The 20,516-nt window shown below is 37.8% G+C and overlaps 2 protein-coding genes across 2 annotated transcripts in view; one reads left to right on the plus strand and one right to left on the minus strand.

Moving 5' to 3' along the window:
* Positions 1 to 6,989: 6,989 nt before the first annotated feature.
* SLC11A2 (solute carrier family 11 member 2) overlaps positions 6,990 to 20,516 on the minus strand; it is a 100,618-nt gene continuing 87,091 nt past the window's right edge. The window contains exon 17 of the mRNA XM_077170894.1: positions 6,990 to 7,895. Within this exon, the coding sequence (XP_077027009.1) occupies positions 7,821 to 7,895 (75 nt within the window). The 3' untranslated portion in view covers positions 6,990 to 7,820. The remainder of the gene's footprint in view (positions 7,896 to 20,516) is intronic.
* Positions 7,236 to 13,434, plus strand: TMT1A (thiol methyltransferase 1A). Its single transcript, XM_077170902.1, has 2 exons — positions 7,236 to 7,773; positions 11,189 to 13,434. Exons 1-2 carry the CDS (start codon positions 7,276 to 7,278, stop codon positions 11,423 to 11,425), a joined length of 735 nt encoding a protein of 244 aa, XP_077027017.1. The 5' UTR covers positions 7,236 to 7,275; the 3' UTR covers positions 11,426 to 13,434.

Raw genomic sequence — 20,516 nt, forward strand, 5'->3', positions numbered from 1 at the left:
GGTTAAACAACACACTCTTAAACAAACAATGGGTCAAAGAAGAAATTGCAAGAAAAATCAGTAAATATCTCCAAATGTATGCAAATGAGAATGCAATCGAATCTTATGGGATGGGTAGAAATACCTACTGCAAGCTAGGGATTATAGTTAAAATTCTTCATCAGCAGTAACTAGTGTACAATACCAATACTAGGGGTCAATAATTGTGGGAGATAAGGGATATGGGGTGTTTGGGTTTTCTTTTTTGGTATATGTTAATTTTTTTTTTGGCATAATGAAAATGGTCTAAAGGCAAGTGTGATGATGAGTGCACAACTAAGTGATGATACTGTGAGATATTGATTGCATAATTTGGATGGAATATATGACAAATGAATATATCACAATAAAATCTTAAAAAAAAAAAACCTTATGGGATGCAGTGAAGGCAGTGCTGAGAAGGACATTTATAGCCCTAAATTACTACATTAAAAAGGAGGAAAGATTTCTCTCTAAGCCAACTCAGCAGGTGAACTAACTGCCCTCCCCCACCTATATGGGACATGACTCCCAGGGTTGTAAACATCCCTGGCAAGGTGGCACAGGACTCCCAGGATGAGCCGGGATCTGGCATCAAGGGATTGAGAAAACCTTCTTGACCAAAAGGGGGAAGAGAGAAATGAGACAAAATAGTCTCAGTGGCTGAGAGACTTCAAACAGAGCTGAGAGGTTATCCTGGAGGTTATTCTTATATATTATATAAATATCCCTTTTTAGTTTATGGTGTATTGGAGTGGCTAGAGACAAGTACCTGAAAACGTTGAACTGTGTCCCAGGAGCCTTGATTCTTGAAGATGATTGTATAGCTATATAGCTTTTATAACGTGACTGTGTGATTGTGAAAATCTCGTGTGTAATGCTCCCTTTATGCAGGGTAGGACAGATGACTGAAAAAAAAATTAAGGATTAAAAATAAATAAATAAATAATAGGGAAGGATAAAGGGTAAAAAAATGGGTAAAATGAAATACTAGTGGTCAATGAGGGGTAAAGGGTATGGGGATATGGAATATTTGAGTTTTTTCTTTTTTCTGTTTATTACTTTTTCTGGAGTAATGCCAATGTTTTAAAAATGATCTTGGTGGTGAATTTACAGCTATGTGATGATACTGTGAGCCACTGATTGTATATCATGTATGGACTGTATGTGTGTGAAGATTTGGCAATAAAAATATTTTGTGAAAAAAGGAAAAAAGGGCTAAAATCAAAGATTTAACTGAACAAGTGGAGAAACTGGAGAAAGAACAGCAAACTAATCCCAAAGCAAGCAGAAGGAAGGAAATAACAAAGATTAGAGTAGAACTTAATGAAATGGAGAATAGAAATACAATAGAGGGTGGGCCAAGGTGGCTCACTGACAGAGCTCTTGCCTGCCATGCTGGAGACCTGGGTTCAATTCCCAGTGCCTACCCATGTTAAAAAAAAAATGCAATAGAGACAATCAATTAAACCAAAAGTTGGTTCATTGAGAAGATCAGTAAAATTGACAAATCTTTAGATAGACTGGCAAAGACAAAAAGAGAGAAGCTGCAAAAGAATAAAATCAGAAGTAAGAGGCAGTACCATAGACTCCAAAGAAATAAAAAAAGATCATAAGTGGTTATACGAACAACTGTATGCCAACAACTAGAAAAATGAGAAGAAATTGACAATTTCCTAGAAACACACAAACAACCTACACTGACTTGAGGAGAAATAGATCTGAACAAACCAATCATAAGTAAAAAGATCGCATCAGTTATCAAAAATCTAACAAAAAAGAAAAGCCCAGGACCAGACAGCTTCACAAGTAAGTTTTGCCAAGCATTCCAAGAAGAATGAATACCATTTATGCTCAAAATCTTCCAAAAAATTGATGAGGGAACACTACGTAACTCATTCTATGAAGCCAACATTACCCTAATACCAAAGCCAGATAAAGATACTATAAGAAAAGAAAACTTCAAACCAATCTCTAATGAATATAGAGGCAAAAATCTTCCACAAAATACTTTCAAATAGAATCCAATAAAATATTTTTAAAATTATGCACCATGACCAAGTGGGTTTTATTTCAAGTATGCAAGGGTGGTTCAACACAAGAAAATCAATTAAGATACACCACATCAAAAAATTAAAAGGGAAAAAACACATGATCATCTCAATTGATACAGAAAACGCATTTGACAAAATTCAGCATCCTTTCATAATAAAAACACTTTAAAAGGAAGAAAACTTCCTCAACATGATAAAGGGCATATATATAAAAAGCCCACGATTAACATCAAACTCAATGGTGAGAGATTGAAACCTTTCCTCTAAGATCCAACAAGACAAGGATGCCCACTGCTATTCAACACTGTGCTAAAAGTTCTAGCTAGAGCAATTAGGCAAGAAAAAGATATAAAAAGTATCCAAACTGAAAGGGGAGAAGCAAAACTATAGCTAATTGCAGAAGAGATGATCCTATATTCAGAAAATCCAGAAAAAATGACAGCAATAAATGTCAGCCACAAAAGGACAAATATTTTATGATCTCACTGAAATGAATTAATTATAATATGTAAACTCATAGACATATAGAATATAGGTTACCAGGATATAGAATGAGGTTAAAGAATGGGGAGCAGTTGCTTAATAGGTACAGAATGTTTTAACTAGGGTGAACTTAAATGTTTGGAAATGGACAGAGGTAAGGATAGCACATTAATGTGAAAACAAGAGTGCCAAATGATGAGTGAGTGTGGTGGAAAGGGGATGTTTAGAGTCATGATGTCACCAGAAGGAAAGTTGGAGGTTAAAACATAGGAATGTATAACACAGTGAATCTTGTGGTGGACAATGTCTGTGATTAACTGCACAAATATTAAAAGGTTCTTTCATAAACTAGAACAGATGTATGACACTATTATAAGGAGTTAATACTATGGAAAAAATGTACCTATTGCAAACTATGGACCATAGTTAGCAGTAATATTTTAATACTCTTTCATCAACAATAACAAATGTACCACACCAACACATGGGTTGATAATATGGGAGGTTAAGGAGTATGGGAGTACTAGGGTTTTGTTTTTTATTTTTGTTTCCTTTCTGAAGTAATGAAAATGTTCTAAATTTGATCATGGGGCCATTTGCTCATTTTTGCCCTGATGTCAAAGGGGCAGGGATGATGGAAAAGGGGGGAAAAAAGAAGGAAACAGAGGTTTTTGTGGCTGTGTTTCTACAAAGGCTTGACTGCCTTTGGATATAGTGGCAGGACTTCTCAGGATGCAACTGCCCCAGGCACAGGAGGAAGTGAGCTCTTTTGCAGGCTTGTCTGGAAACTGTGCCTTCTCCAGGGGAGGGGTGAAGCCCAACTCAGGTAGAATCCCTCACTCAAGGAATTCAGACACCAGGGTTTGGTAATTTGAAGCCATTAAAACCAGCCTATAACCTCTCCTCTGTCTCCACCACACCCCCAGCAAGGAGAGTCCGCCAAAGTTAAAGGTACCACATCATCTTATGCTGGTGGGACCTGCAGGCAGACAAGCACCACTTACTGGGCGGGATAAGAAAAACAGAGCCCAGAGACTTCACAGGAAAGTCTTTCAACTTGCTGGGTCTCATTCTCAGGGAAAACCGACGCAGGTGGCTCTTTCCTCCTGATAGGAGGCCATTTTGGTCTGGGAAAATCCGGCTGGGGTCTATAATATCTAAGTAGGCCCTCCTAAGGGTGGGGGGGGGAAGGCACCATACAAGCAGAACACAAGAACTGAAAAATCCTCTGTTAAACAAAACTTAAGCTAGAGGTCCAAATAAAGCTGAACTGAATGTCAAAGAACAGATAGACAACAAATTGATCCAGCAAGAAAACCCTAGGTAAAAGAAGTGAAAGCAATCTCCAGAATAAACTAATTAAGGTAATTAAATGCCTAGACACCAGCAAAAAATAACAAATCACACTAGGAAAATTGAAGATATGGCCCAGTCAAAGGAACAAACCATCAATCCAAATGACATGGAACACCTCATCAAAAACCAAACCAATGAATTGAGGGAGGATATAAAGAAGGCAAGGAATGAACAAAAAGAAGAAATTGAAAGTCTGAAAAAACAAATCACAGAACTTACGGGAATGAAAGGCAAGGTAGAAGAGATGGAAAAAATAATGGAAATCTACAGTGGTAGATTTCGAGAGACAGAACATAGAATTAGTGAACTGGAGGACAGAACATCTGAAATCTGGCAAAAAAAGAAAATATAGGGAAAAAATGGGAAAATATGAGCAAGGACTCAGGGAATTGAATGACAATATGAAGCACACGAATATACATGTTGTGGGTATCCCAGAAGGAGAAGAGAAGGGAAAAGGAGGAGAAAAAACTAATGGAGGAAATTATCACTGTATATTTCCCAACTCTTATGAAAGACATAAAATTACAGATCCAAGAAGTGCAGCATACCCCAAAGAGAATAGATCCAAATAGACATACTCCAAGACACTTACTAATCAGAATGTCAGAGCTCAAAGAGAAAGAGAGAATCTTGAAAGCAGCAAGAGAAAAGCAATCCATCACATACAAGGGAAGCCCAATAAGACTATGCACAGATCTCTCAGCAGAAACCATGGAGGCAAGAACACAGTGGGATGGTATATTTAAACTATTAAAAGAGAAAAACTGCCAACCAAGAATTCTATATCCAGCAAAATTGTCCTTCAAAAATGAGGGAGAAATTAAAACATTTTCAGACAAAAAGTCAGTGACAGAATTTGTGACCAAGAGACCAGCTGTGCAAGAAATATTAAAGGGAGCACTAGAGACAGATAAGAAGACAGAAGAGAGATGTGTGGAGAAGAGTGTAGAAAGGAAGACTATGAGTAAAGGTAAAAAGAAGGAAAATTAGATGACATAAAATCCAGAAGGAAAAATAGTAGAAGAAAGTAGTAACACTGAATGTTAGTGGATTAAACTCTCCAATCAAAAGACATAGTCTGGCAGAATGGATTAAAAAACAGGACCCATCTATATGCTGTCTCTACTCAAAGGGCATGAGGGCAAGGACACAAATGGACATTTACACACCAATGTTTATAGCAGCATTATGTACAATTACCAAGAGATGGAAGCAGCCAAAATGCCCATCAACAGACGGTTGCCTAAACAAACTGTGTCATTTACATAAGATGGAATATTATGCAGCTGTAAGACAGAATAAAGTTATGACGTATGTAACAACATGAATGGACCTTAAGGACATTATGCTGAGTGTGATTAGCCAGAAACAAAAGGACAAATACTGTATGGTCTCACTGATATGAACTGACATTAGTGAATAAACTTGGAATATTTCGTTGGTAACAGAGACCATCAGGAGATAGAAATAGGGTAAGATATTGGGTAATTGGAGCTGAAGGGATACAGATTGCACAACAGGACTGAATATAAAAACTCAGAAATGGACAGCACAATATTACCTAACTGTAATACAATTATGCTAAAACACTGAATAAAGCTGCATATGAGAATGATAGAAGGAGAAGGGCTAGGGACATAAATGTAATCACAAAGAAAGATAGACGATAAAGATTTAGATGGTATAATCTAGGAATGCCTAAAGCGTATAATGATAGTGACTAAATGTACAAATTTAAAAAATGTTTTTGCATGAGGAAGATCAAAAGAATGTCATTACTGCAGTGTGCTGAAAATAGATGGTAATTAATATTTTAAAATTTCAACTTATGCGTGAGACTAAAGCAAAAAAATGTTTATTTGGTACAAATTTATACTTTGACTAGTGCATCTCCTAATATAACTTATGTAGATAGTAGGTTGAACACCTTAAGTACATGGAACTTTGTATAGGACATGAGATTTTGTTGGTTTGTCCAGGTGATGCCCTGATGAATCCCAGAATGATTTGATCAGTAAGTGGAAAAGTATTTGCAAAGTCCCCTTCGGGGAATGGTAGAACGGGGAGAAATTCAACTTCCCCAAGTTGAATTCTTGATATTCTCACATGCAGTGTGGGCAACCAAAGCTATAGGCTGAGTCCCCAGTCTTGGGGTTTGTTCATATGAAGCTTAACCCCACAAAGGATAGGTCAAGCCCATTTAAAATTAGGCCTAAGAGTCACCCCCAAGAGAGCCTCTTTTGTTGCTCAAATGTGGCCTCTCTCTCCAGCCAACACAACAAGCAATCTCACCACCCTCCCCCTGTCTACGTGGGACATGACTCCCAGGGGTGTGGACCTTTCTGGCAACGTGGAACAGAAATCCTAGAATGAGCTGAGACTCAGCATCAAGGGATTGAGAAAAACCCTAGAATGAGCTGAGATTTAGCGTCAAGGGATTGAGAAAACCTTCTCGACCAAAAGGGGGAAGAGGGAAATGAGACAAAGTGTCAATGGCTGAGAGATTCCAAACAGAGTTGAGAGGCTATCCTGGAGGTTATTCTTACGCATTAAGTAGATATCACCTTGTTAACCAATATGTAATGAAGAGGCTGGAGGGAACTGCCTGAAAATGTAGAGCTGTGTTCCAGTAGCCATGTTTCTTGATGATGATTGAATAATGATATATTTCACAATGTGAATGTGTGATTGTGAAAACCTTGTGTCTGATGCTCCTTTTATCTACCTTATCAACAGATGAGTAGAACATATGGAATAAAAATAAATAATAGGGGGAACAAATGTTAAAATAAATTTAGTTTGAAATGCTAGTGATAAATGAAAGCGAGGGGTAAGGGGTATGGTATGTATAATCTTTTTTTTCCTATGTTATCGTTTTATTCCTTTTTTGTTGTCTTTTTCTTTCTTTTTCTGAACTGATGCAAATGTTCTAAGAAATGATGAATATGCAACTATGTGATGATATTGAGAATTACCGATTATATATGTAGAACGGAATGATATGTTAATGTTTTTGTTTGTTCTTAATTTTTTAAATAAATTAATTAATTAATTTTAAAAAAAACAAAACTTCAGCAGCAATCTCCAACTCAGGAAGCAGGAATAAATTTGAAATAAGAGATTGTAATCAACTTTCCTTCCAAGGAAAAGCTGAGAACTTTTTCATTTTGCTTCAGGGACTTAAGCGATGAGGGAAAATGGGCCTCTCGTCCGTGGTTGGACTTGAAATGCATCTTTCCAGCACGACCAGTTTCTTTTCCCTTGGCAGCTGATTGGTTCTGGAGCGTAGCCAGAAGACTACGTTCTGCAATTAAAGGAGTCAGATCTCTGACTGTTGCTCTATTTTGTCTCCTCCGGAGCAATGGCGATTACTGTCTTCATTCTCCGGCTGGCACTCTGCATCCTGGCATTCCCCATGTACCTACTGAACTTTCTGGGCTTGTGGAACTGGATATGCAAAAAATTGTTCCCTTACTTTCTGGTGAAGTTCTCCGTGATGTACAATGAACAGATGGCAAGCAAGAAGAGGGAGCTCTTCAGCAACCTGCAGGAGTTCGTGGGCCCCTCGGGGAACCTCTCCCTGCTGGAGGTGGGCTGTGGCACTGGGGCCAACTTCAAGTTCTACCCGCCTGGTTGCAGAGTGACCTGTATCGACCCCAACCCCAACTTTGAGACGTTTTTGATCAAGAGCCTTGCCGAGAACCGACACCTGCAGTTTGAGCGCTTTGTGGTGGCTATGGGGGAGAACATGCACCAGGTGGCCGCCGGCTCTGTGGACGTGGTAGTCTGTACCCTGGTCCTGTGCTCCGTGCGGAGCCAGGAGCAGCTCCTCCGCGAGGTGTGCAGAGTGCTGAAGCCGGTGAGTCAGGAACTGGGGGAGAGGAGCGAGGAGCAGGCACTGTCCATTCAGATGAACCAAACATTCCAATGCAAAAAACCACCAAAAGAAAGACACGGTTGCCTCTTAGAGTGGGAAAGAAGCTGTAAAGGGAAAGAGTGATAGGTTTGAATACATAAAACTTAACTTCTGCAGAGAAAAGAAAAACTACAAAAATAACTTGGAAAAATTATTTGTCAGGATTGACAAAGAGTTAATATCCTTCATATTAAAAGACTACAAATCAATAAGCTCAATAAGATGACAGAAACCAATAGGAAAATACAAGAGAAAAATGGGCAAAGGGCAGGGCAGGGTATACACATTTAAAAATAGACAACTATATGATAAAAATGTTCAACCTCACTGACAATACATTCAAGCAAGATACCATTTTTGTCTATTATATTGTAAGAGACTTTTAAGAATGTTTTGGTGTTAGAATTTGGGAACAAAAACACCCATACATGTTAGAAGAAGTATAAAATGTGCTACTTTTTCAAGGGCAATTTGATAAAATCAAATTTCAAAGTGCATACACCCTTATCCAGAAATTCCACTTTTAGCAATTTATCCTACAGCTATAATGCAAAAATGTGCAAAAAAATTCACCCATATGCAAGGATATTTATTGCAGCAGTATTTGTAATAGCACACCTGGAAATAACCTAAATGTCCAAACAAATCTATTGAAGTAAATTGTCACATAGTATCACAGAATACTGTGCAGCTATTAAAAATCCTCAAGAGATAATATCAAATGGAAAAAAGCAATCAATGCATATAATATTATGTGAGCATAATCCCATTTGTATGTGGTGGGGGAGGATATATATATATATGCGTGTGTGCATGTGTCAATGGGAATGATAGAAAAGAAACAATTAACAGTGATTACCTCTAGAGACTGGAACTGGATGCAGGGGAAAAGCCTTACTTTTCATTTTGTACCTTTCTATATGGTTTGAAATTTTTTATATCTGTAGGCAATTCTCATGTATTATATTTATCATTTTCAATAGTTTTATTCTGAACAAAGTTGAATATACAAAAAGCAAGGGTATTTTAACATTTGCATTTATTATTCTAGGGGAATAGTAATTCCCAGTTTTATTTTCTAATAGAGGAAGTTCCACAGGAAGAAAGGAACTTAGAGATAAGGTTTACAGGCAAGAATATGGCCCTGTCTTTGACTCAAGGATAGGCCAACATAAAAGCAGTAACTGAAAAAGAACCGATTTTTATTACCCAACTCTGAGGTCTTGTGTCCTGTGTCCTACAACTGGGCAGAGTTAGTAGATGCTTTATTTACAGCGTAACTAACCTGACAAAGTCTCTGCAAGGTAAATAATTGTTATCTTCGTGTCAGAGTACTGGAAATACATTTAACTCTTAAGGGTATCACATTCTTTGGTAATCTCATCAAATTTACAGTTACCATAGATACACAGATGATTCCAGATCTAAATGCCTAGCGCACATCTCTCTTCTAACAGTAATTCACAATATCACCACATAGTTGCATATTCATCTCTTCTAACTCCAAACTCCAAACCGGCGTGTCCAGCAAGGTCACCTGGAGGACTCACAGGCATCTCTACAGCTTAGCATGCATGACACAGCAGCATTGACCAGCCCATATAATGCTTTTAAGTGAATCTGTATTTTCATTAATCCTATCATTTACATGCTTGTGAAAATGAGCCAAAAATATTAGACATGGTAATTCAGTCTCACAGCAGTGCTTGGTGTGGATTTGGACTTGTACCAACTCTGTGGTTCTCCACAAGCTGCAAGGCAGTTGCAAGGCAGAAACTGAAAACAACTTTCAGTGAGTTAAAAGTTTATGAGAATAACTTTCAGATGAATTTAAAGGTTAAAAAAGAGAAAGAGAAGTTAAATTTTTTTAATTAAAAGGTATTTATAGTATATAAAGTCTTATTATAATAAATGCCTTTACTAATCAGTAAAAAAAAGACCAATATCTCTATGAGAAAACTCAAAAAGTATATAAATAGACCAGAAAAGAAGAAATCCAAAAAAACAATAAGCTTCTGTAAAACATTATTGTGAGAATATAAAGATATGCATATTTTTGAAATATCATTTGTTTCCCCATCAAACTGACATACATAGGAAAAAACATAGCATTGATGAGGGTATATGTCTTTTTTTTTTTTGTATGCTGTACAGCAGGGGTCACATTTCATTCTTTCTCCACATGAGTATCCTGTTATTGCAGCACCATTTGTTGAATTTTTGTTTGTTTGTTTTCTTTCTTTTGCTGGCTTGTTTGTTTATTGCAGGGAAGTGAATGGGCTGGGATTTGAACCCAGGTCTCCAGTATGGCAGGCAAGAATTTGGCCACTGAACTACCCTTGCACACTTACCATAAGATTTTAAAAAGCCTAGACTTTTGACTCAACAACTCCGCTTTTTAGCAAGTTATTTATTTGGAAATAATTAAAGATAGACATAAAGATTTAGGAATAGCAAGGTTCATTGCAACAGTATTTATAATACTGAAAAGTTGGAAAAAAACAGAATAAGAATGGTTAAAGAAGAGGTGGTACCTTCAGTGGTGTGAAATACTGTGTAAAATTTTTTAAATCATGTTTTAGAATAATATTCAAAAGCAAAAGTAATTTAATAATAAGAATAAATGAGGATTCCTTATTATAAATTCAGTCTATAAAAATGCAAAAAACAAAAATAAAACAAAGCAGGTTGAAAGCATAATGTATATTACAATCTCAATTTTAGGAAAACACATTTATATAAAATGTTGAAGTATTCGTAATAAAATGTTAACAGTAGTCATCTTCTAGGTAATGTTATGGTAGTTAATTTTTTTTTTCAACTTTTTTGTATTTTCCAAACTTTATAAAGTAAACATATTAAGTGAGGCATTATTGCCAGACTCTGGTTCAAAGCCTGATTCTGACATTTACATGTGTGTGACCTTAGGCAAATTACTTTTTCTCTATGTGATTCAGTTTTTTCATCTGCAGAAACAGGGATGATAATAATACTTACCTAATAAGTTTGTTGTGAGAATAAAATGAGTTAATATGACATATGGAAAAAAATGACATAAGCATTAAGGACAGCATTTGACATGCACTAAATACTTTAAGTTTTAGCTATTATTATGCATTACTTTTAAAATCAAAAATGTAAGTTGTAACAGCTTCAGATGGACCATAAATTGGCAGCTCTGTATAAAATTTGACACCAATGATGTCTTGGTAAGTTGTGATTTATCATGTTACTGCTTTCTCATGAACACAACTTGTTTAGAATTGGCCAAGGAGGGACCACTGAAAAGTGAAGCATAAATGCTCTTATAAACCTATTTTCACAAAACTAAAATCTTTTATATGGTTTTCTTTCTCAGGGAGGGGCTTTTTATTTCATGGAGCATGTAGCAGCTGAACCGTCCACTTGGAATTACTTCTGGCAACGGGTCGTGGATCCTGTGTGGTACCTTCTGTTTGATGGGTGTATCCTGACCAGAGAGACCTGGAAGGCCTTGGAGCAGGCCAGCTTTTCTAAGCTGAAGCTACAACACTTGCAGGCCCCACTGTCCTGGGAATTGGTGCGCCCTCACATCTTTGGCTATGCTGTGAAATAGCATGGAGTTGGGAGTAGAGAGCTCAATGGCTTCAGTTTTACACTTGAAGTACTAATTGAGAGAAGGGAAACATCTCCCCTCTTCCTTTATCTGGATAAAGTTGAATTTCATCCTTAAATATTTTCTTTTATCTTCTATATAATCATTTTCTCTTGCCTCCTAAAGAATAAAAAAAAATCAACTTTGAACTTTCCCTTAAAAGGAAACAGTGGGCTTTCGTCATTGAAATCTACCTTTATTCCCAACCCTAACTTTATTCAGGAATTTCAAACTTTTTTCCAATTGTCTTAAATTGGTAACCAGCAGATTTTCTTTCTTTTTTTATTAATTTTTTAAAAAAATATAACAAACACAAACATTATTAACTTATGGTCATTCCATTGTACATATATAATCAGTAATTCACAATATCACCATATAGTTGCATATTCATCACCATGATCATTTCTTAGAACATTTGCATCAATTTAGAAAAAGAAATAAAAAAACAGAAAAAAAATCATATATACCATACCCCTTACCCCTCCCTTTCATTGATCACCAGCACTTCAATCTAAATTCATTGTAACATTTGTTCCTATTATTTATTTTTATTCTATATGTTTTATGCATGGGCTGGGAATCGAACCTGGGTCTGTTGATAAGGTAGTTAAAAGAAACATCAGACACAAGGTTTTCACAATCACACAGTCACATTGTGAAAGCTATATAATTATATGATCATCTTCAAGAAACACAGCTCTACATTTTCAGGCAGTTCCCTCCAGCCTCTCCGTTACATCTTGACTAACCAGGTGATATCTATTTAATGCGTAAGAGTAATCTCCAGGATAACCTCTTGACTCTGTTTGGAATCTCTCAGCCATTGACACTTTATTTTCTCTCATTTCACTTTTCCCACTTTTGGTCGAGAAGGTTTTGAGTCTCAGTTCATTCTACGATTTCTGTCCCACATTGCCAGGAAGGTCCACACCCCTGGGAGTCATGTCCCATGAAGATAGGGGGAGGGCAGAGAGTTTGCTTGTTGTGTTGGCTGGAGATAGATAACCAGCAGATTTTAAGCTCATCTCCTTTTTGAGGGTTTGGTGCTAAGAAGTAGTTAAATCACTCAAAAGAAGAGTTTTTAAAGGGACAAGATCTTAATAACTCACAAATGGAATGTAGAAATATTAAATAATTGAAAATCCAAGTCTAAACACAAACTCTCAAAAAATAATCTGAGGTGGGGGGTGTAAGGATAGTTCAGTGGTAGAATTCTCGCCTGCCATGTGGGAGACCAAGGTTCGATTTCCGGCCCATCCATTTCCCACCAAAAATGAACAAAAAACCAAACAAGCAAAAATTCAACAAATGGTGCTGCAATATCAGGATACTCATATGGAAAAAGAATGAAATGTGACCCCAACCATACAGCTTTACACACACACACAAATCTGAATCTGTTTGTCATTCTTAGTGTCACTGGGCTGACTTTAAGAATTAATGTGCTAGGAAGCCACATCCAGTCCTGCCCAGCTTTATGTCTTTTATTCCAGCATTCCACCAAAGTTTGTGACCTGCAATCAAGTCCTCAATTCTTAGAATGAAATTATACTTGGTCCATATTATATCCATAAAGCTATATGAGGCCATTAAGGTTTTGAATTCATTTTCTTTATTCTCTAACAAATACTTTGCTGAATGTAGAAGACTATAGGCAAGATTAAGGCCATTGTAATTTGGAAAACTTGTGTAATTAGGTACATTATATAAGAGTCACAAAAAACCATACAATCTATGATTCTGTAAAGAAGTAGACAAGTATTTTTTTGGATTAGTCTGATCAAATTCCTCTTTGTCCCAAGACGATTTCCTTGTTCTTTGCTACTATGGAAACCCATGAAAATCATCACAGGTGCTTTGTAAACCAGCATTAGGTTGATGAGTCAGAGGATTTAAGTATAGGATTTTCAGCGACAGTACCTATGTATTTTAATAAAGTTGGTGTTTTTCCTGAGATAACTTTGCAAAGAGACTATTTCAAATATCAGATCAATAAGTTTGCATTCATTTTAGGAATGAAAAGAAAAGGATTTATTTCTTTGCTGGCTTCATTTCACTTTTCTTAATGTCTGAGAGGTCTTGACTTGATTAGGGAAAATTAAGCTATTTGAACACACAGATTTTTCTTTCTAGGACTAGGTAACAACATACACAGTTAGATATTATGAAAAGCAGTCTTAGGAGTGCAAGGGAAGCTTAGGGGTAGAATTCTCACCTGCCATGCGGGAGACCCAGGTTTGATTACAAGTCCATGCCCTTCCCCCAAAAAAACAAATAAGCAAAAACAAACAAAAACCAACCAAAAATTCAACAGGTTGAGCCTCCTTAATGTACCCACTTCACCACTGGTTAGGTCAGTCTAGTGCCTGAGAAATATGAAAAGCCACAGGTTGCCATAGTAAATGTTCTCAACTCATTGGTGCTGCAGTAACGAGATACTCACATGGAAAAAGAATGAAATGTGACCCTACCATACAGGATACAAAAGAGAAAAGAAAAGAAACACAGTCTTAATGGATCAGATGGGCTTTGAAAACTTGAAGTACCAAGACCCCATTTGTGAAATCCACAGAACAGAAAGGAAGGGGGTATGCTGCTCTCCTACCCTGTGAACGTGAATCCCTGCCAGAACAGTTTTTATTGAGGTGAAGCTGGAATGCTCACCTGAGGCCCCCAGAGCTCTGCAACATGAATACCTTCCTCTTCTATCTCCTCAGAGAAGGAGCCTCCTTAATGTACCCACCTCACCACTGGTTAGGTCAGTCTGGTGCCTGAGAAATATCAAAAGCCACAGGTTGCCATAGTAAATGCTCTCATCTCATTGGAAGATAATTAATACTGAACTATAAATACCAAGCACATTCCTATCAACTCCCTCTTGCCCAAGTGCTGTGGTAAAAATTATCCGCTCTGTTTAGCAAAAATTGAGGTGTAGGGAAATAAACAAATGAATTTCTTTCCTTCCACAAATTACTGAACAAGTGTGGAAATCCCTAACTCTCCAAACCACAAAATCTGCTTTGACGTTAATCACCATTTCCATATTACTTTCTGACAGCTTTCCTCCTCAGGCCCAGAGAACACGCATCATTCAAACAGCCTGAAGATGTGACTTCACCTATGCAAAATGGAATCAGAAAAATAAAAAGGCACAACATGGCCAATGTCTTTTAGGGCCTATATTGGTTGAGATTCCTTCTATTATAAGTGACAGATGTCCCAATTCAAACTGGCTTAAGCATAAAAAGGACTTTATTGTGTCAAATTAGTGAAAAGCACAGGGCAGAAGGTATCAGGCTCAGCTTGAGCCGGGTTCAGATAATGTCATCAAGTGCCAAAAAGTCTCTAGGGTCATGTCTGCCCTCCTCTCAGTTTGCTCTATCAAGTGGTTGAGTTGGTGGCAGTAGCTCCAACCTACCTACTTCTCAGGTTCAAAGACAATGGGGAAGAGCAAGTCCACTTTTGCCCAAACTCCAACCAAATTCCTCGGCTGAGTCTCATTCACACTGATTGATCTTTCTGGGTCACGTGCACATCTCTGAACTAATCACTATGGTAAGAGAGGATGGATTATACCAACTGACCCAAGTATAGGTCACAATGCTCCATCCCGGGGGGCTGAGCCCACCCAGATCATGTAGACTAAGGCAAGGAGAGCTGAATGTTCTCCAAATGAAAACAGGGCCTATGGCTGAGAGACGAGGAAATGGAAAGCATGCAACAAATGCCCGTTATAAACCCATTCCTGGATTTTAATAAGACCCTCTGTCTGCTTTCCTGTGGAAGATCACACAGTGTAGTGCTCAGAACACTGGCTTTGGGGTGGGATATCTGCATACAACAAGGAAAATAAAAGACAAAATGAAATGCTGGCTTTCGCATCAAAGTGACCTAGGTCAAGTCCTAGCTGCGTTACTCACTGTGTGACTTTGGGCGAGTTACTTCTCTAGTCAGTTTCCCCATCTGTAAATGGGAATAATATCTACCTAAAGCGTTATTATGAGGAGTAAATGAAATGATGCACTTAGCACCTGATAAATGTTGACTTCATTCAACAAACATTTATTGAGTGTCTAGTGTATGCTCTGGTTTTGGTGCTTGGCTTAGAGCCCTGAATAAGTTAGACGGTCCCTGCCCTCATTGAGCATAAAGTTGTGATGAATGCCATCTGTTTTCGTTTCCTGGGGGGCTTAAAGCAGTTACCATGAAATGGGCTGGCTTAAACAATGGGAATTTACTTGCCAAAGTTTAGGGCCAAAAAAATGTCCAAATCAAGGCATCATCAAGGTGATCCCCTCTTCCTAAAAATCAGCTGCCAGCAACCCTGGGGTCCTCTGTCACAATGCAAGGCAAAATGGCAATATCTGCAAGTCTCTCCCTTTTCTTTCAGGTTTCTGTGACTTCAGCTTCTTGCTTCCATGGCTTTCTCTCTCTTTCTGTATTCATTCCATTTATAAAGGGCTCTAGTAACAGGATTAAGTCCCATCCTGAATGAGGTGGGTGACACCTTAAGTAAAGTAGCCTCATCAAAAGATCTTAGTTGCAATGGGTTCACACTCACAGGATTGGATTCAATTTAAGAACATGTTTTTCTGGGATACATCCTGCTTCAAACCATCACATTATATGTGAGAGAGACGCAAAGGATGCCAGGAGAACAAAATATGACCTACGCGGGGGATGAGGTGGGAGGAGTCAGAGACTTCCTTGAGGAAATGACACCTGGGCTGCCGAGAGAAAGGAAAGGAGGTAACACAGTATGTTTAAGGAACTAAAAAAAAAAAAAAGCAGGCAGGTCTGGGATCTGTCCTGTAACTACTTGTTGAAGAGTGCTTTGAAGACTATTGTTCTTTCCTTTCTTTGCTTTGTATATATGCTATATTATGCAATTTGAAAAGTTTAAAAACAAAAAAATGCAGGCAGGGCTGAGCACTCTGAGCCTGAAGTTCAGAGTTTGGATTGGCTACTATTTCCATTAGCTTCTTTCTAATTCTATTAAGACTCTGGGCAAGTGAGCTTAACGCTTATTTTAATAACTAACAAAAAACACGAAAATTTTTTATTCTTACAACATAAATATTCGATTCATAAGTATTCTAATATTCTTAGAGTCTCTTCTGAATTCGTAAATAGTTCACACTTGAATAGAAAGTAGAGCAAACATTACATAATAGTTCCTTTTGTACACTTGACCCAAATTTAAACCTTTACCTTTGGTGCTGCTTTGAGAAACACAGACCTTAACTGAAATTCAATTCTTGTTTATCTGTTGTCGCAATTGAAAGTCTACTAAATCATAGCAAACTAATATCAATAAGAACAAAGAAGAAAATGTTTAGTAAGTATCACTTTATCTCAATATCTAAAACCAAAAGCATGTGGGCCACATCACAGAATAACCAGAATTCTCCATTGAATCATGGAATTCCTGATTAACACTGGTGCCAGAAATCAGGGGCAGAGTTCATATTAGTTGAAGACGCAGGCAATGAACATAGAGAGGCTAACATTTCCGCTTTATAGTTTAGTGAAATACATAGTACTATGAAGATCAAGCAAGACCTTTTGTTTCAAATGGAAACTTTTGGGAACCTGTATATCTGAACATGCATATGAACTAGGAAAATTACCATTCCTTACCATTCTTAGACATTTTATACCATATAGATACAATGGAAAACACGAGTTTAATTCAATTTTATCTGGAAATGTATGCTAAGTTTCAAAAAATCACACCTTCAGCATTTTCATTCTTGAGTTGGTCCGTTTATATCATTAAATGATTTATATCACTTATATCCCAGAATTGTTTCAGTACCTCCCTAAACACCAAACCTGTGGACATCAATTTTATACAAGAGCATGGGAAAGTATGGAAATTGGAAGTAGATGGATGCACTGGTGTAAAATATTCACAAATCCTTATTTTTGATGGGTAGCAAATGAAATGGCCAAATGCACCAGACAGGCTTATATGGCCTTGTTTCCAAAAATGTATTTGTTCTTGTTACAATTCACACCTATATTTTATCTTTGCCTTTCTTAACCTGTACCTATGGCAAAGAAAAAGAATTAAGAACTATTTAATATAGTTTACTGTCCTTTAAAAGTATGAAAAATTGAAGTGTAAGCCCAGTCCAGGCCTAAGGAATTAGGCTTGTTTTTTTGTTTGTTTGGTTGTTTTGTTTTTTCGTAAAATCCATAAACATGTCATACGAATTGTTCATGTTTTAACTTCTACAAATTTCAGGTTACCTAAATATTTTCAGGTCAAAGATTAAAAAGAAAAATTACCATTCTTAAAAGTAAAAGTAACTCAGGTCCAAGTCTTACTTCAGGCTGCCTCCTTGACAATTTTTTTTTAATTTGAATTATCTGACTTTATTTAGCATATCAATAGTTTATCCTGGTAATAAGTTAATATGTACAATTATCAAAAAATGTTGGGTGCTTTCCAAGGAAAATATTTCTTTCTGGGGGTGTACACTAAAGTGTATAGAACCATTTTCACAACTGTCTTCATAATCTCAAATTCAAAAGTATGTAACATCAAGTTTTTAAAGAATAATCTCTTTCTCTGTAATTCATGATTTAGATAGTTTGAGTTTACAGAGGGTTTAGATGCCATTTCAGTTTCTGCAAGCTACCAAACCTGACACTGTAGAACTGACAATTCAGAAATCATCTGATCCAATCATCTAATTGTACATCTATGGAATCTATTGGCATTGCCAAGGATTACAAAGCTAATGAGAGGCAGAACCTTAGAAAGGTCCCCAGAAATGTCTGTTCAGCTAGACAGGGCACATATATCACACAGAACTCTAGTCATATCTAAAACAACCCTGGTTTTACTTTCTGTTTAAAACTGGATTGAATCCTGATATTTCTTTTGTAGTTCACAAACATATTTAATGATCTGGTTGCTTTGAGAACAAAACTATTCTGATGATTGCAGTTTATCACCAATCACCGATTGCCAGGGCTGTGTGTTTATTTTCTCCCAGGATGTTTTGACTTTGGAACTTTTCTTCCCATTCTTCTGTGCTCATAATAGACCTATGTCAAAGGTGACTCTTCTTGTTTGAAATTCATGATATCATGTTAGCAGAGGGAGCTAGTATGGTATTAATATCTACAAAACCTTCAACATTTGAGTTTGGGACAGCTCATACCAATCAGAGTTATCATGAATCCTGCTCTGTCCATTTGAAGTCCCTGGTTCAGAGACCAGCTTTTGCAAAGCAGTTGTGCATTACTTCAGGTTTATCAGCATCCAACACAGCAATGAGATTTCTAGACACATCAAAAATATGCCATGTAATGCTCCACATGATGTACATGGTGATTCATGTCTCAGCTTAGTGGATGCATGTATTAGGGTGTCTAGAGAAACAGAAACAACAGAAGATATCTATAAATGTCAGATTTATGAAAGTGTCTCATGCAACCATGGGGATGCAAGAGTCCAAAATTTGCAGGGCAGGCCATGAGGCTGACAACTCCAACGAAAGTCCTTTACAAACTCCACAGGACAGGTGGGCTCGCTGAAGAAGAAATGAAAATCCTCCCTTCTCCCTTAAAAGTCTTCAACTGATTGGATTAGATCCAACTGACAGGATTCTCTTGTTGAGGAAGACACATCTTTTGTTGATCATAGATGCAATCAGCCAAAGTTTCAAAGACTAATGATTTAATAAGCCAGCCTTCTGGTTTATCAGCCAGCCATTGCAGTAATGGTTAGTCAGGGCTTGCCTGGCCAGACAACTGTGCACCATCACCTGGCCAACTTGATACCTGAACATAGCCATCACAATGCACATAGCCATGCTGCAGGCAGGCAAAAAGCTACACAACTGTTTTAATTTAAAGCCCCAGTGAGCCCAAATTCTAGGAAGTGTTTTTTTTCCTTTAATTGCTGGAGTCATTTCCCAAACAACCTGCCAGACATCAGTACATTTTTTCAACTTTCAACACAGGAAATTTGCCTAGAAAAGAGCATTTTTGGAGATGTCCAAGATGGTGGCTTAGTGAGGTGTGGAATTTCAGAGCAGCTAGTAAATAACCAGGAACAGTACAGAACAGCTGCTGGGGTCACGTCAGTGACCTGACACACAGCGTACCCCAGTCTGGACAAGCTGGACCTGCTGCAAGCCCACCCAGAACCATGAGTCCCCCAAGCCCCAGAGGTGGCGCCCCTCCCTAACAGGTTGCTTCCCAGAGGGGAAAGGAAAGAGACTTTGCTAGCAGCAAGGGGCTGAGTTCAAACAAGCTCCAATTGTGGAATTAATTAACAAATTCTGACTACTAAAAATAGGCTGCCAGCAAAGCTAAAACTGAAATAAAAGCTAAAGTTGCTAATTTTTGTCCTGGCACAGAGGACCAGGGTTGACGGGGAGGGGTGGGTAGGGGGAGGGAACAGGTTTTTTTGGATTGGACAGCACAAAATACTTGGAAAGGTCTGGACCCTAAAAAAAAGAGGTGGCACATAGGACCTTGTGCTGGTTTGAAAGGAAGTATGCCCCCGGGAAAAGCCATGTTTTGATCAAAATCCCATTTCATAAAGGTGGAGTAGTCCCTATTCAATACCATATGTTTGAAACTGTAATCAGATCATCTCCCTGGATGATGTGATTTAGTCAAGAGTGGCTGTTAAACTGGATTAGGTGATGACATGTCTCCACCCATTTGGGTGGGTCTTGATTGGCTTATTGGAGTCCTATAAAAGAGGAAACATTTTGGAGAATGGAAGATTCAGAGAAAGTAGAACGATGTAGCCATGAGATGCAGAATCCACCAGCCAGTGACCTTTGGAGATGAAGAAGGAAAACACCTCCCAGGGAGCTTCATAAAACAGGAAGCCAGGAGAGAAAGCTAGCAGATGATGCCTTGCTTGCCATGTCCCCTTTCAAATGAGAGAGAAACCCTGACCATGTTCACCATGTGCCTTTCCAGAAGATAGAGAAACTCTGACTGTGTTCACCACGTGCCCTTCTACTTGAGAGAGAAACCCTAAACTTCATTGGCCTTCTAGAACCAAGGTATCTTT

Source organism: Tamandua tetradactyla, chromosome 7 (genome assembly GCF_023851605.1).
Source record: "Tamandua tetradactyla isolate mTamTet1 chromosome 7, mTamTet1.pri, whole genome shotgun sequence".
Lineage (NCBI taxonomy): Eukaryota > Metazoa > Chordata > Mammalia > Pilosa > Myrmecophagidae > Tamandua > Tamandua tetradactyla.